Below are 17,224 nucleotides of genomic sequence, written 5' to 3' on the forward strand. Positions count from 1 at the left end.
GGGCTAAGCTGTATCTCTAGCCCCAGACACTGATTTTAAACCTGACTTTCCTTCCTGCTGGCCACATCCTCCTGCCAGAGTAGAGTAATGCTGACTCTAAATGCACTTTACCTCTGATGCCTACTCCCCTCTGCTGTCTGCCTTCTGTTCTATGGAGTTTCTGCTCACACAGTGAAACAATTACAATGTCCTCACTCCTCTGCAGAGGATCACACAAAGGCTGACTTTAGAGAAGTGAAGATTTTGAAACCCCTTTCAGTTTGAGGCAAGAGGATTCTGCATCTTTCTTTGGCTTTCTGGATCTTCCAACATTGTGCCTTGGCCTACCTCCTTCACTTCCTCTCAAACCCCACCTTCTTGAGTCACTTGCTACTCTGCCCCAGTGGCTCTTGAAGTAGACCAGGAAGTCATGGTAAAATAAGTGATTTGTAATATTCTAATATTAAACTTAAATATTGTCACAGGAATAATTGATGAACTTCCTATAACTCTGCTTGTTCTAATTTAGGTTCATCTGGAAATTTCCAGGTTCCTTCTCTGCAAAAGTCAATGAGAAGGAGAAATATTATCACAATCAATAAAATGAGCTATCAGACTCTACAACAGTGTATTTAATGGTCACAAGTAGCAAATTTGTGATTCAGATGACCAGAAATGAGCTGACTTGGTTTTCACATGTGTAGTGAGATAGTCCTTCTGTGGCACTGACCACGCCCATTGGGGAGTGGAGCCATGGGCGGAAGTGACCTGTGGAAGGAGGTCGGAGAAGGAGCCGGGAAAAGCTCTCTTGCTGGCAGGACTCAGACAGGAGAGCGTCGGGTGGAATTTCCTGGTGTTCATCTGTCTAGGTTGTAAGTTATTTCTCCCTGAATAAACGTCTATTCAGCCTATTTGTTTATCCTGATCCTTATTTAACTGCAATACACATGTGAGAGCATGTTGTATTTTATTTCATTTTTAGTGCTTTCGCATCAACACCAAATGTCCAGAGAAGGGAATAAAACTCCAGGATTGTGTCTGAAAGTGTGTGACTGTTGACTGTAATTTGATGTTTACAGTGAAGAAGTGAGAACCCACAAGAATGCAAATAACCAGTCCAGTGTTGGGGGCAGGGAAGTCAGGTTAAATTTCTTCATTGGTTCATGGGACTTTCAGGCAGGTTTTCAAAGTTGGGTTTGCTTCTCATGTGAGTTAAATTTAGAACAGACTGAGGAGTTGCCACTTTCAGGATCAGCCACTACTCTGTGACCAAAATGTTCAAGAAAACAGAACAAGCATATTGAATGCCATGCATTTGCTACAATTAACACTGAAAGCCATTTGCATCCTTGCAAAGACAAGATACTGATGACTCAGCATTTAGAGCACTTGCTGCTGGTCCCAAGAATCCAAGTTCTGTTCCCAGCACTCATGTCAGATGGCTTATTACCTGTAACTCTAGCTATAGGAGATTCAACACCTTCTTCTGACCTCCACAGGCACTCAAGAAAGAAAGTACACACGTACACACACACACACACACACACACACACACACACACACACTTGAAACCCCTCTTCTCAAGAAGATTTGCTTCTGTGAATGACAATTCAGAGTGATCACAGAGCAATCATGAAGACTCACTGGTCAATTCAAGTCAGGACAGGTGTGGAGGTATCGAAGTTGGGAAGCACACATGGTAGAGTCCTAGATCTTACCTCCTCTGATGAAATTCATCCACCCATCAGCTCATTGTTGTCTTCTGGTTTCTGAACATGACAGAGCCCACAGGGTCTCAAAACCACTAAAGACAGCCTAACAGACAAGGCAAACATTCTTAACCTTCTAACAAAAACTTCCCACAGCATTGAACTTGGGACCATCCTTACCCCACACCAGCATTTTGTAAAATTTTTAAATATAGCTTTTTCAAGAGAATTTTACAGTAAACACCCATCCACCTATAGACTCAATTCTAAATATACATTGCGATGCTCTATTGGCACATCTATCAATTCAGCTTCTTAAATGTCACTTAAACTTAAATCATAGACATCTGTACAGTGTTTATATGCTCAAAATGAACTGCACAGCCCTTTCCATCCACTGCTTGGTTCTGCCCATACTCATTGGTTCATGATTACCATACCCTACTATGGCAGCAGTTTCTCAACCTGTGGGTCTTGACCTCCTAGGTTTGAACCATCCTTTCACAAGGGTGGCATATAGATATCCTGCATATCAGATATTTATGTTACAATTCATAACAGTAGAAAAATTACAGTTATGGGGGGCTGGGGAGATGGCTCAGAGGTTAAGAGCACTGGTTGTTTTCCCCGAGGCCCTGAGTTCAATTCCCAGCAACCACATGGTGGCTCACAACCATCTGTAATGAGATCTGGTTCCCTCTTCTGGCCAGCAGGGATACATGGAAACAGAACACTGTATACATAATAAATAAATAAATCTTAAAAAAAAAAAAAAAGACTGTCCACAAATAATTTAAAAAAAAGAAAAATTACAGCTATGAAGTCACAAGAAGATAATTGTATGATACATGAGGAACTGTATTAAAGGATCAAGGCATTAGGAAGGTTGAGAACCACTGCCCGAAAGTCATGGGCGCTTGCCGGGCTCTGACATACTCATGCACTCTGGCAGGCAGTAGTACTTCTGTTTCCCAGGTCTTTTGGAGAGGTGTTCTTCCTCCTCCCACATTCACTGACACTGCTGACATTACTATTAATGCAATACACTCAGGATGAAACAGTAAAATGTTCTGCACTTAGCATTCCTTGAAGGTTATAATCCCCACAGACAAAGCATGGAGCAATCCCCCCCCCCACCAACCAGCCTTACCTACCAGATTGCTTTAGCCCATCCTCAGCCCTCTACTATCCTCCAGATCCCTCAACAGCCACCTAAGTGGCTGTGAATCCACATGCCACCAAAGAGAAGTGGGTTTCTAAAGTTAAACCAGAGTGTGCAAAGCCATACTGTCTGGTCCTTTTCACAGAGCTGCATAGAACCATAATGGCAGCCTAGGCTCATGGGCATTTGAAAGGGCCGCCAAGAAGGATTGAGCTGTGTGTCAGTGTGAAATGCATGCAAACTAACTTATTAGTCAGTTATATTGTGATTACATACTGCATTGTATTATACATGCATTGTTTTCAATTATTATATTGTTAAAATTCTTTTCATCTCCTTATCCATGCCATTTAAATGTGTGTGCTGGATAGAATGTTTGACATGCAAAGATAGTTTCCATTACATTCCTTTAAAAATTATTTTCATGATGTAGCAATTGTGCCTATTTCTAAAATATAATGTGATAATCCAATACATTATACAACTTGTGCTAACCAAACAGTATAATGAGCATTTCCATCTCTCTGAAGGTTCCCATTCCTTAGTGTTAGGGATGTTTGGATCACATATCTACTTTCAGGTTAGATAGAGCAGGCCTAAAACAAATCCCAAACTCTTTACAAGTCTCACTTGCTGATCCTAGAAAAAATCTTTGCCCAGTCTTCATTTCCAACTGGACACCTCTTCACCTTCATAGACAGAATGGTAAAGTCATCCACACGGGCAGATGGCTGCTCAGATCTTAAGTCTGGTGGTAATGATCCAGACCTCCTTCACTGTGTTCCCACTTACTGCTACACAAATAACCCAAAAAGCAAAAGGAAGAAGGGGGTGTCACCAAAGAAGAGCTGTAAACCAAAAACACTCAAGTTCAAAGTCTAGGAAACATCAAAATGGATGGTCGAGCTTTAAAAATAAAGAAACAAGGGACAGCCACTTTGGTGTTTGTGTCCCTTCCAAGACAGAATGTTTGTAGCTGGGCCAATAATTGCATTTCTATAAAATGGCCTCATCTGGAGCCATTCTGCACATTTCAAGTTCCCCTGGGCTACTGCTACGCTGTTCCAAGGCAGGATGCTAGACAGGCTGCCACCGCAGCAGGGGTGCTGTGGCTTCTGACTGGGAATGGGCCAGAGCTTAATGGTCTGCACTATGCACCCATCACATGTCCCCCAAATGTCCCTGGTTGGTGCTCAGCTGAGAGTAGCAAAAGGTAAGAGAAAAAGGAAGAACATGGTTATGTAAAGATTTCACCTTAACTCCAAAGTCTGCAAACTATGGGCAGAGTCAGGTTGTCAGTGACAGCTAAGGTGCTGAGAGCAGGGATGAGGCATCCAGGTTCCATAAGGCCTGAAAGGGTGAGCTGTCTGGGCCTTCCCAGTAGAACAAAACAAAACAAACTTCCGAGTTTTGACCTGGTTGTGGCGGGGATGGGGGGTGGGGGTGGGGGGTGGGGGTGGGGTGGGAATGGGGGGGCGAAAGGGCTATCATTTTTTTTAATTATAAAATAGTAATTAGTGTACTGATTCCCAGGCCCTGGGTACTATTTCCTGTCTCTCTTCAACTAAACTTCCCGTATACAAGCTGGTGTCTCCCAGTTTTCTTTTAAGTCACCATGCACTATTTCAGACATATTTTACATTCAAATCTTTTGCATGCACTGCCTTATGTAACACAAGACAAAAATGAAATCTGTCCAAGTGATCCATCTCTTCCTGGCATATGGGATCCACCCTACTCCCTGATACTCCGTTACAGCTACATTGCGCCTCCACGTTGTTTTTTTTTAAAGGTGGGTTTTTATTACACACTTGTGAGAGTAATGTGGGAAGTCACCCACCACATGTCCTTTATCTAACAGGTCCTCAGTATGCATAGTCTGTAAGGTAGCATCAGCCTCCTCAGGTGGGGTGGCTACACACATGCTGATTAGTTTGCCCATGGATTTCCAACAGGTAACATACTCATTTATGAGTATTCCTATGTCATGCTGACCTGTCAAAAGGCATAAACAGAATGAGCCTGCTTTTTTTTTTTTCCTTTCTTCAAGCCAAGGTCAGCAGGAACGGAGGAATAATTTCTTCAACACTTGCTTTCTTACTTCTGCTTGCTGCCATAGGGCAAACACACCTGAAAATCCCAAGAATTCTCATCACAAGCATGAGGTCCCTATGACCTCGCCCCATACACATATAAAACAGATCAAATTTGTTTTCTTTCCAGCATTAAACTGTCCCAGGGCATTCTAAGCGAACCTCTGGCTTCAGGAAAAGCCTTTTAAAAAGATACGGTTGCAATCCCAAGGCCTCCTCCACCAAGAAGAAAGAGCAAGGCCCCATTAGGAAGAAAAACAAACCAACTTCATTTCTTAAAGGAAAAAGAAGCAAACCCACATTTGATGATGAAAGAAACTACAAGAACAATGGGAGTCCACCAGGAAATTTTTTGAAAATAAAGAAAAAATAAGCAAGAGTTTTTGTTTACTTAAAATCATTACAGCATTAGAACCATTTCTCTCCCACTCCCAGAACTTTTCAAAACCTAAAGTCAGGGTAAGTATGGCAAAGTAACACTGGGAGCTTTCTCTCTCTCTTCTCCCTCTCCTTCTCTCTCTCCCTCTCCCTCCCTCCCTCTCTCTCTCTCTTTCTCTCTCCCATTTCCCTCCCCCTGCTCTGTTCCCCTTTCTCTTTCTATTAACTAGGTTTAATCTGTACCTCTTCATTAAATACTTGCACTTACTGATTATCTGCAAGGATGGATAACAATAACACATCATTTTTTTTTTTTTTTTTTTTACTTTTTCATTCAACTCACCCTGGCCACTTTAATATTTCCTAGTGATAAAAGAAATCTAACCCAAGTAAAGACACTGAAAATGGCAAGAGAATTTTATTCCCATAATTTGATTGATTGCTTCCTATTCTGAACACTCAAGAGGGGGAAGAAAAGAATCCTTTCCCAGCTGGCCTCAGGTTTCTCTGGCTCATCTTTTACACACAGGCAATACCATAAAACACAAATTAGTTACAAGGATGCGAGAGCTGGGGGGTGGGGCGGGGCAGAGGGATCCCAAACAGACATGTGTCAAGATGCTGAGGAAAGCATCTAAAAACAGGTGGATGAAGAGTGATCAGATTTGATCCAAGTTAAGACTTTCATTAACCAGTTCTGGGACAACGGAAGGTTCTGCTTCAATGGGACCCAGTCCAGTGGGAGTTTCTGTCATGTTGCATGTGTACCCTGACTAAATATAGGTAATTTAGAAGGACACAGTTGTCAGTGGCTAGGGTGTATGTGGCTATGGCCTGCACACTATGTGTGGACAGGCTCTACAGTCATGACAACCAGGAGGCAGGACTGTGATAATGATGACAGAAGAATGCTGGGTTAATGGTGGGCTGTGTTCTGACTTGGGGCACTAACACATTGTGAGAATTAAAAAAAAAAGTGCCAATCCAAAGGCGAGTGAGATGCGTTGGTAGAAATTTAGCAGCAAACAGGAGAAGGCCTGGTGAGGCTCCTTACATCCCATAGCAGCCCCCAGGGCCACCTGGTGACTCCAGACACTGGGCATAGCTACCACTCCACCTGGGCCCTCTTGGAGAAGAGGAAGAACCCTTCCTATCATATTCCTGGTTGCTTTGGCTTCTGTGTGCAGTAGCTCAGAGGCTCCACCAAGCTCTGCTCACTCCAGAGGTTTAGTGATTATTGTTATTTTTTTTTAATGTATATGGAAAGAGTCCACTGGCTGGTTCAATATTATTGGTATACTCAATAGGATTATTTGCCAATTTGTGTAGCTAATGGTCCCTTATCAGAATCAAATAGTGTTGCCCAGTTGTAACTAATAGGTCCCCTAATCAAATCAAACCAAAACTCCATGGGCTGCTTTCAGTAGCCAGGATTTCTGGGGGGCCTGATGGCTGGAGAGTTAGGCAGGAGCTACATTTGGACATTTCTTCCAGAGAGCATCCCAGAATTCCCAGGAGGTGGGGTACACTGGAGGGCTATGTGCAGGTCAGCCTGGGGTCACATCAAGCTATCATTTTGGGGTAAGTTACTTTCCTTTTCCAAACCTGTGTGTTTTTGTATGTAGAATGCAAGGAATATCAAGAAGGATCCTACTAAGATCGATGAGACTCCCATTCACCCCAATCAGCACATAGTGAGGGCTTAATGAAATTGGTTTAGCCACTTTACACACTTGTCAACTACTCACTGCAAGGAACACATATCTTGTTTGGTATTTTGATAAATAAGAAAAAATAACAGTTTTAAAGGGCACAAAGAATGCTGAAAGTAAAGGGTGATATTAAATCACAAAGATTAATTTTATTTGCACAAACATCCATACTCAACCCTTGTACAACAGATGCCTAAAACAGATCCATTAAAGGGAGCACAACTGACCAATAAAATGATAGAACACCAGTTTCCTGGGGGTTCAGAAAGGAGCTATGTTGCTTTGCTTTCTTCAAGCCAAAAAAAAAAAAAAAAAGGAGTGATGTGGATTATTACAGTAATCATAAATAGTTTTAGATTTGCTTATGATACATATATTATGATATATATGCTATGTAAAAAAGGTTATTTTTACACCTGCTATAAATATCAAAGAGAAAATATTTGCAAAGAGATCTCATCACTCTGTTAAATGAAAAGCTCAGATTTGCAACTGTGTGGTTAAAAACAGCACAAATATGACAGCATGCCACCTAGACAGGGACTTCAAGTCTGACGCTGGCTGAGAAGAGATGCTCCAGCAAGATAAGCCGCTCAGCTATAGATGCTGCATCCTTGGCCCTCCTGCAGGCTGCAATGGAACTTTATCTCACTTCTCCCATCCTGGAATGCAACAATGGCTTCATCTGTTCTGGGAGTGTCTACACCACAGCAAAGACGCTGAGCCCGGCTAATTTGTGATCTATGTAAGTTGGCCAGCACAGTCTAAGCCAAGTTGTCACCACAGTCCACATCTGTACCCCATAACCAACTCCCCCAGCTCTGAGACCTATTCTTCCTATGTTTGTAGTTGAAAATATTGGGGAGCTAGAGAGATGGCTCAGCAGTTAAGAGCACTTGTTGCTCTTGCAGAGAAATTGGGTTTGGTTCCCAGCACCCACGTGGTGTTTCACAGCTATTAATAAGTCCAGTTACAGGTGACCTAACACCCTCTTCTGACCTCTGCACCCACCAGGCATGCACATGATGCACAGACATACATACTACATATGTGTAGGTAAAACACCCATACACCATATACATAATAAGCCTACAAAACACATTACACATAAACAAATGAACCTTTTTTTATTATTGTTTCTAACACTGTTAATCCCATACTTGGGTGGCAGCACCAGGCAGATCTCTGTGAGTTTGAGGCCAGACTTGTCTACAGAGTGAGTTCCAGGACAGCCAGGGCTACACAGAGAAACCTTGTCTGTGAAAAAAAAAAAAAAAAAAAAAAAGGCTTGTGTCTCATTTCTCTTATTTGGTCTCTTTCAGTTTCTCACACCCTGTCACTTATGCAAAGGGTCTCCCCCCCCAGAGGGATTTTCAGGGGTGGGGACCCTTCATCCCTTTTTCACTTTGCACTTGCTACCCAGAAGCAAAGGAAGGGAAGGACACTGTCTCTGTGGGCGAGCCAGGAGGGAGTGTTGTTCTGAAATAAGCCAACAGGGGGCTTATCCTGTCTGGAAGAAACAGGTGCAGCGAGGAGGGGAAGCAGCCATCCCACTCCGGGCCCTCCAAAGTAAAGGAGCATGGGACACAGCATGTGTGCGGAGTATGTACACACTAGCTGCCTTCACTGTCCCTTGAGCTCTCCTTGAGTCCTATGTTGTCTTCATTTGGGGTTTTAGGATAATTTGAGGTATTTAAATTACACAAAATATCACAAAGAAATCCTCAGTGTATCAACTTTACCACGCCTGCAAGCACAGGCCAAGTATAACACACTGACAAAAACTAAGACCCTCATCTCAGTCAACTAGACTGGTGGGGTAACATATGCCTATAACCCCAGCACTTGGGAGGCTGAGGCAACCAGCCTGGGCTACATACAGAGATGCCATCTCCAAACAAGAAATGAAACACACAAACGTCAGAAAGTACCCCCCCTTCTATTCACCCTGGAATCCTTCCAAGAACCCCAGAGAGTGTCTGGCATAGCATAGCACTAAATGCAAACCATTCATATGTGCTCACACACATATGTAATGGCCTTTACCTCTCCACTAAGCACTTACGTGTTATGGCCACAACTTCTGCAGCTTGGGACACATCAGCAAAACTTATAGAGATTCCTTTTTCCTTCAAAATTCTGTACACAGAACTCTCCATTTCTCCATAGACCTCAGCAACTCGGCATTCAATAGAAATTCTCTTTCTTTACTGAGATTTGGACTTAGGGAAGCACTTTGTACCTCTTCCTCCTCCCATCCAAGTTGCCAGAACACCTACTCCTGTGCCTGTCCCATTATTAAGTAAAATAAGGAGTAGTTGCCTGGAAGCACAGGGATGCTTGAAGAGTGGAGTTCAGAAGGGAGATGGCCAATAAGAGGGTAACAGGTAGGTGTTATACGCAATGTGAATTCATAGGACAGAGGGGTGGCTCACACTGTGTGGAACAGCATAACAGTTCATCCTGCTATCTGGAAAGGCAGACATTTAAGACTTGTGATGTCTTTGTTCCTGAAATCCTCCATTAATACTTTCAGACTGTGACTGGCCCTCGATAAGTGAAGCATCATTCACACTTGCCTAGTTTATGTCCAAATCACTTGTTTTCCTGATCTAGGCGGAACCAGTGTGATGGAGAGGAGTGCCACCCAGTTTGACTTTTCTTAGGGCTGTCACATTTACATGGCTTCTGAACACAGGGCAAAATACCCTGTGTATGAAAGTTATGGTCAACGAGTAATAATTATGGCAATGGACAAGGACTCGGCAAGAGGGAGTGCTTACTCCAGCCACTGGGTCCCTTGATTAAAGTCACTTCTGCCGTTTTTCCGTGATAAGGTCCCTATCCCTCTCTTTTCCACTGTTCGATCCCGACTCCACCCATCCTTAGGCAGGGAAATAAATGCATCTCTCCCTTCTGCTCTGTCCCGGAGTTGCCCTGCATCAGGTGAGCACAAAGCAGGTGCTCCAAGGGTTAAGCTGGCTTCTGGGTGCCTCTTGCTCTGTTGAGAACCACAGGGCCCTCCCTCCTCCAGAACCTGCACCACACAGGGGAAGGAATAAGCCTGCACTAAAGTCATCTGGAAGCATTTTCATCTGAAGCCAGCTTTTAGAAACAGAGGCAACATGCACTAACAAAAGTCATCTGGGGCATATGGCATTCCTTCCTCATACGGATTGCTAATATAAATCCTCTAATCATTTGTATCTTGCTTTTCAGGTTTATTGTCAAGTCAAGTCTCTTTTATTTCTTTCCAAAGAATAAACTGCCTGCCTAAAAGAAGGGACCTGCCCCTACCTAAAAGAGTCAAAAAGCTACAGCTGTGCTAGGTGGATGATATGGTACCTGATACACAAGTGTTACATAGTTCGGTTATTCTTTCTCCCCTCTCCGGTTTCCCTCTCTCCCCTCCCCCTCCCCTTTCCCTCCCTCTCTTCTCTCTCCTCCCCATTTCCCTCACCCCTCTCAGTTGTCTCTTATACAAGACTAGAAACACAACCTAATCATCTTGCACCTCAGCTCTGGCAGGGATGTTTACTGACCGCTCATGTTACCACTAGGTGGCGCTATACATCACATTCAAACTAGGCTGCTCTCAAGCGAGGAGGAATTTTGTTTATATCCTTTCAAAGAATCTCTCTGGCATTCCTAACAGCAAGTACTTAACTGCATTATTAATAAACACTCCCCCTTTCCTGCCACACGTCTGCCGTCATCTGACAACTCCTGAAACGGGGGGGGGGGGTAATCTGTACTCTGCAGTACTCAAGTGACCCAACGACAATCTTGTGTATTCACATACCTGAGAAATGCCAATGTTTCAAGGGTTGTTGTATTACTGGAAGCCATAATTGGGAAAGAACCGAGCCCTGGCCCAGTGCCTGCGGTTTGGCTTCACGTGTGTTTTCTTATTAGTTGTATTCATATACCCTACGAAGATTTTTTTTAAGTGTATCAAATTAACACACATCCTGAAGTGTTGAGCGTCTATCAAGATGAAGGGCAGAGGGCAAGTGTTACATCCATCCTTTTCTTTTTTTTTCTTCTTCAGCATGTATATGAAAGGCACATATCTGGAAAGAAACTTTACTTCCACAATTTTAACTCATTGCTTAAGGATAACAAAATTCCCAGACTTTTGCGTTTAATACTGTTGGGAAACACAGGCCACACTATTGAGGTTTTTTGTTGTTGTTTTGTTTTGTTTTGTCTTTTGATGTAGGGAGCCAGGGTAGTTTCAAACTTGTGATGTTCCCTACTCAGCCTATGAAGTGCTGGGGTTACGGCCAAACCTGTTCTCTTTATTGGCCATACCTCTGTGAGGTGGGGGGTCGTCCCCACCCCAGGGTTCCTACATGAACCCAGCATTAGGACTGATGGTGACTACAGTTTACAGTTGTTCCAATGTGTCCCATAGAGAGATGGCCAGTTCTTATGGCTGTTTATATCAAGGAGGTTTGTTTGCTTTGTGACCAACATTCTTCATGATGTGAACATCTGGTCTATGTAAGGTTAGCCCTGTTGTCATTAATTGCACAGGCTTACTTTATTCCCATGACCCCTCTAAAATACAGACTTGGCACTTATTCTTCCCTGGCCAATCAACTGGTTTATTTATATGAAACAAATATTTGGGCCAGAGTGTTTTCTTTTAAGGGAAGGTGGGGCAGGAGATCACAATGCTGTGGGGGATTTCCACCCAGAGCATGTCTTTGCATTCTCACACGGAATATATCAGCATGTTATATCCCTTGGATTCTAAGAGGAGGCACATGCAAGGATGGGTAGACTCCAGGCACTTCAACTCCAGGATAATCGATGCCTCTTCTAAGTAATTTCCTAACCATTTAATGAAGTTTATCATAAAGATTCTATCCCTTCCTTGTCTATTGCATATCATATCTCATATATATATGTGTATATATATATATTTATATATCACAGAGAGAGAGAGAGAGAGAGAGAGAGAGAGAGAGAGAGAGAGAGATGATTAAATTACCAGTGACATCTACAGGGGAAGAACCCAGAATTCAGACAATGACAACAGGTGGGAAGTATCCAGTCACGCAGAGCTCCTGGGAATTATATTCATTATCCATAGGAGAAATAGGTCAAATTTCTTTTCTCCAGAGACATGGATCCCTTGGCCTCAGAGTCCTCTCAGCCCTTGTTCCTTGCTGACTCAAGGACACAGTCCCTGGACTTCAGTCCATATGACCTTGAACTGGTGGCTAGGATCTGCACCTCCTTTGGCTTAAATTTCAGACTTTTTGTGCAGAAGGGGATGGTGGTGCAGAGGGTGGGAATGATTCCTGGAGGTACTCCGCAGCTGCTCCCAGCTGCCATGAAATGCAGAGTTTGCTCAGAAGCCGGAAGTTCCTCTGCTCAAGTCGACTCTCTAGTGGCCTTGAAAAATAAGGCCATGATCATAAAAGGTCAGAATTTTTACATTTTGATCAAGTCAGGAGAACAGTAACTCAAAACTCCAAGCTGAGTCATCTTTTGTCTTTACTGTGTGCTATAATGTGATATCCTTCTCTGCTGAAATGGCCCAGACTTGCTAATGAAGGGAATTAAAGTGTGGGACATGCTAGCACCAAAGACAGCATAATGAATGCTTCTTAATATCACCCAAATACAGTTACAGAGTGCTACCAGAGCCACACACAAGCATGTAATTTTATGTGGTCATGTGGACGGACAAATAGAGGACAGACAGATGCATAGCAGACCTTCTGTATCTACAGGTTATACATCCAGAGACTCGGCCAACTGTGTATGAAAACATGCAAAAAAAATTACATCTGTGTTGAACATGTCCTGCCTGTTTTCTATTATTATTCCCTAGACAATACTGTAACAGCTCTTTACATAAAATTTACATTGTATCATGCATTATAAATAATGCACATATGATTTAAAGTGCAGAGGAGGATGCTTTAAGTCATGTGCAAATACTGTGTCATTACATAAAAGGGACTTGAGCGTCTGAGAAGTTTGTTATTTACAGTGGGATGGGACCATTACCTCACAGATACAAAAGGGTGGGTGTATATATGCATGAATATGTACATGGGTAGGTTATTCAAATAGTTTACAAATAAATGTCCTTTGTCTCTGTAGGAAAAGTGGAATATACTTTCTCTGCAGATATAATAAACAAGCAGGGAGAAGGCCCTCCTCATTCTGTTCAAAGCTAACCTGCTCTTGAACTACAATAGAGGCCACTGGTCTTGACTTGCAGTAAAGATTTCCACATTTTGATGAGAGTGAAAAGATTCCTACTTTCCTCTATGACCATACCATCCACGCAATAGAAATGGATGCTATTCGCTTTGAATGATTGGTGTCACTTGACACGCACGCAAGGCACAGACATTTGCTGTACAGATATCATGTCTGCTAAAATTAAGTCATGAGGAATGCTTTTCAAACCAGGGTGAAGTTTCATATCCAGAAACCTCCACTGGAGTGCCCCGAGTTATTAGAAACAAGTCTCCACACACAAAATCATTGCCAGGAGACTTGTTGAGACATCAAATGCTTTAAGTCAATAAGAAGAGCATCTTGTTTAGATGTTCAGTAACAAATTCATTTTCATTCTTCTATAATTGTTTTCAAAGATTGATTTATACTCTACCCTGGAAATATATCTCATATTTGTTTGTTTGTTTTTTTTTTTCTTCTTCTTCCTGGTGGTGGAAATATATAGAAACATCTCAGCAACTTCTCAACATCTCAAACTTCTCCAAGAGATTTCCTCAAACTTTCTAAAAGCAACAGTTCTCTCCCTTTGTGAAGACAGTAGGGGGCACTGCCTCAGTAAACTGTTAGGACAAACAGGAAAGAAAGAAAGAAAGAGAGAGGGGGGGGAGGGAGAGAGGGAGAGAGACAGGGAGGAAGGGGGAGGGAAAAAGAGGCAGAGGCTAGACATTTTTTTTTATTTCCCCCATGTCAATAAGCATCTAATATTGCCCATATTTTTCTCTTCCCTAATTTTCTTTTCTTCAATTTTTCAATAAAAGTTTGGTTTTTGTCCCCCCCCCCTCTCTCTGTGTGTGTGTGTGTATCTGTGTGTCAGTGTGGTTTTAAATGTGTGGTAGAAATTCTTTATTGCAAATTTGGGGTAATTTTGGAAGGGCTACCCAAATCCTTGTTCTAAATATTAGGTAAATATAAGTAGCCCAATATGCAGTAGCTTCAAGGCAGTCTGTGTGGGGTTTTCTCATATAGAGAGTAAAGTCTTCCGTCTTCTCACAAACATCAAATTCCAAGTTCAGAGTCAATCAAAATGAAAAGGAACTATAGAAGAAATTTCATTAAATAATCCCATAATCCGGGCTCTGCAGATTGTCTTTTTGTTGTTGTTGTTGTTTTGAGTTTTTCATATAATTCAGTAAGCTTAAATTTATGCATTCAACAAAAAAAAATACTCACTGTGAATGTTAAAACAAGGCATTGTTCTGACACTTGGAAAATGAAATTCACCAAACCATGAAGTCTACTGTGCAGTTATTTTTTTAACCACCATAAATTGCTTTATAGAACTCCTCTGCTGGGGTAAACAACCCAAGGAGATTTCCTTCATAGCACACATCCAGTTTTCAAAGGGCAGAATGGCTTCGAGTTTATGACTTTTTTTATTTTTTCCCTGCCTCTTTTTTTTTTTTTTTTTTTTTTTTTTTAAAGTAGTTGTGTTTCTAGTTACCTTGAAACCTTCCTGCTTTTACATGATTTCAGAAAGATCTACAGAAAATCAGACCCAGGTCTGTAAGTATACTGTGCCCTCAAATATACATTGTTGGAATAAGAAGAAACAATCCTACCTTGTGGAAATAAAGTTTATAGAGCAAAACGAAAATAAAGGAGGTTAGTACTAAATATTTCACCATATTTAATAGGACCTCAGAGCCCACGGCTGGCCTAGATGTTTCAGACTGATGACTTGAAATGTGTCCCTCCCAGCACTGTATGGAGGCTGAATTCAATTCAAGCGACCAGAGATAAGAGTTTTAGGGTCTTTAATCACTTCTTTCTTGTGTCCTTGAGGAATAGCACAGAACTGCCTTTGTGTTAAGAAGAAGGACCTGTTGTCCAGATTCAACAGGTCATTTTAAAGGAACTTCCCAGAGGGTACAATGTAAATGACGGAAACACGGGGGAGGGGGGATTTTTTAAGTGGCTGATGACTTTAAATGATATATTCTGCATCGGGGAAGGCTGATTGTTTTTCTTTCCAATGAATGGAAAGTTACTGTTTTTAGAAGTGTTTAATGTTTGGATCTGAACTTTTTTTTTGGACTAAACTATAAATTCAGCCCCTGAAATCAATCAGAACATGTTCTTGACCCCACACGTGAATGCACTCATCACATCATGCCGGCTCTGTTTTATGAATGGTTCCTTCCGTGTATCTCAATTGTGTCATAACTTTTCTAATATTGTTTCAGTTATAATGAGAATGAATATTTTATGAACAGGCTGAACTTTATAAAACGGGAAAATTCTAACCATATGATTTTTTCCTTGAACGTGGATGAGGGGGGTGGGTAGATCAGTATTTTTACCTCAAACCAAATCCAGGCCACGCTAGAATTTATTAGAGTTTGGCTAACTCTCATTTTATAGGTGATCTGAATTTGACACTGGCAAATAAGCTTACCTTGTAAGTGAGGTTCACTCTTCCACTGCATTTTCCCACGATTTTTTTTTTTTTTAACATCGTTCCCTTTAAAGTTAGCTATCTTATTTGTAAAGATAACTTTTCGAAGCCCTTTAGAAAAGTTTCTGCCAGGCCAATGGTATTAGCAAGGAAATTGTTCTTTAAAATCCAGCGACTGGCTGCTGGCACTTACTGGGACATAGATTATCCAAACTACATAGACTTCTGGCACTTGACACTTTTACTAAGTCTCTATATGACTTACCACCTTAGACTACTATCTGGCAAAGGGTCAAGGCAAATAAATACCGGAGCAAATACCGTGTTAACCACAGGGTATTACCCCAAAGATAAAGGAATAGAAACAGGCTTCCTTTGCTGAGATAGCCTAGTAATGACGAACATGTTTCTAACTTTAAAGCAAACTCTGTCCTGTCTTTCTCTTTCTTTTCCTTTATCTAAATACAAGAGTGACTCCGGGATGTTTTGAGGATTAAAATCAAGACTACCCCTTTCCTCTCTCAATCTGCTCCTCCCCAAAGGAGAAGAGGAGAATGAAAGCCCTAGATGGGGACAGCTCCTGCTTACCTTTTGCCACCCCTCCCAAGTCTCCCCCTCTGCACAGCCTGCGCTCAGAAATACCCATGGGGCGTCCCCACGCTCACCGGTACCAGGCGAGGCCCTTGTGGTAGCTGCGGTCGAAAAAGTGGGGCTCGGCGCCCACAGCGCGCACGTCGGGGTGCACGCGCAGGAATTCCAGCAGCGCCCTGGTGCCGCCCTTCTTCACGCCGATGATGATGGCCTGCGGCAGCTGCTTGCTGCCCTCGTCCAGGAGTAGGGCCAGGGTCCCTGACTGGGCCTCCGCCACGCTGCTTCCCGCTCCGGAGCCTCCTGGAGCGGCGGCCAGCCCCGGGCTCTGTTCCTCCTGGTCGCCGCTGTCGCCTGGCCCGGGCCGCCCGCGCCTCCGCCGCTGCCGCAGCTGCAGGAGGCGCTTCCTTTGCGCCCCTGCGGGCCACGCAGCCAGCTCCCTCGGTCCTGAAGGGATGCCGCGCCCCGGGACCCCCGCGACGGGGCCTGACCCGGGCTGGCAGCGCTCGGCCAGGCAGTAGAAGACGTAGAGGGAAGTGAGTAGCGAGCAGAGCATCAGCAAGAACTTCCTGAAGATGCTGCGCGACAGTGGCTCAGCCGGGCAGGACTGGGCACCGGCCGGGCCCGGGGGGGCCATTCTAGCCGGAGGCAAAAGACGACTCACGGGCCATGCTAGGCCGGGACTGCGCCGGGAACCCTGCCATTCTGCTCGCTGCCCTGAGGCCACATCGCCCGAACGTAGCAGCGGCCAGAGCTGGAACGGGGACCAAAAGCCGAGAGCCCTTCTCGGGGTCCCGGGCTCCGGACCAAGGAGCAGGAAGGGGTTCGGGACCGTGCTTAAGAAACCATCGTCTCGGGGCTGAAATGTGACCGAGTCCTGAGCCTAGCTGGGCAGAACTCAGTGCCCCGAGTTCCGAGAGTCGCTGGTCAAGACAGTCTGC

At 43.4% G+C, this 17,224-nt stretch overlaps 1 protein-coding gene across 1 annotated transcript in view; it reads right to left on the reverse strand.

The window, feature by feature from the left end:
- The window catches only part of Hs3st3a1 (heparan sulfate-glucosamine 3-sulfotransferase 3A1), an 82,777-nt gene extending 65,764 nt beyond the window's left edge, over window positions 1-17,013 (reverse strand). Inside the window, exon 1 of the mRNA XM_051180390.1 lies at window positions 16,361-17,013. Within this exon, the coding sequence (XP_051036347.1) occupies window positions 16,361-16,920 (560 nt within the window). The 5' untranslated portion in view covers window positions 16,921-17,013. The remainder of the gene's footprint in view (window positions 1-16,360) is intronic.
- Between the last annotated feature and the right edge of the window lie 211 nt (window positions 17,014-17,224).

Source organism: Phodopus roborovskii, unplaced genomic scaffold (genome assembly GCF_943737965.1).
Source record: "Phodopus roborovskii unplaced genomic scaffold, PHOROB, whole genome shotgun sequence".
Taxonomy (NCBI): Eukaryota; Metazoa; Chordata; class Mammalia; order Rodentia; family Cricetidae; genus Phodopus; species Phodopus roborovskii.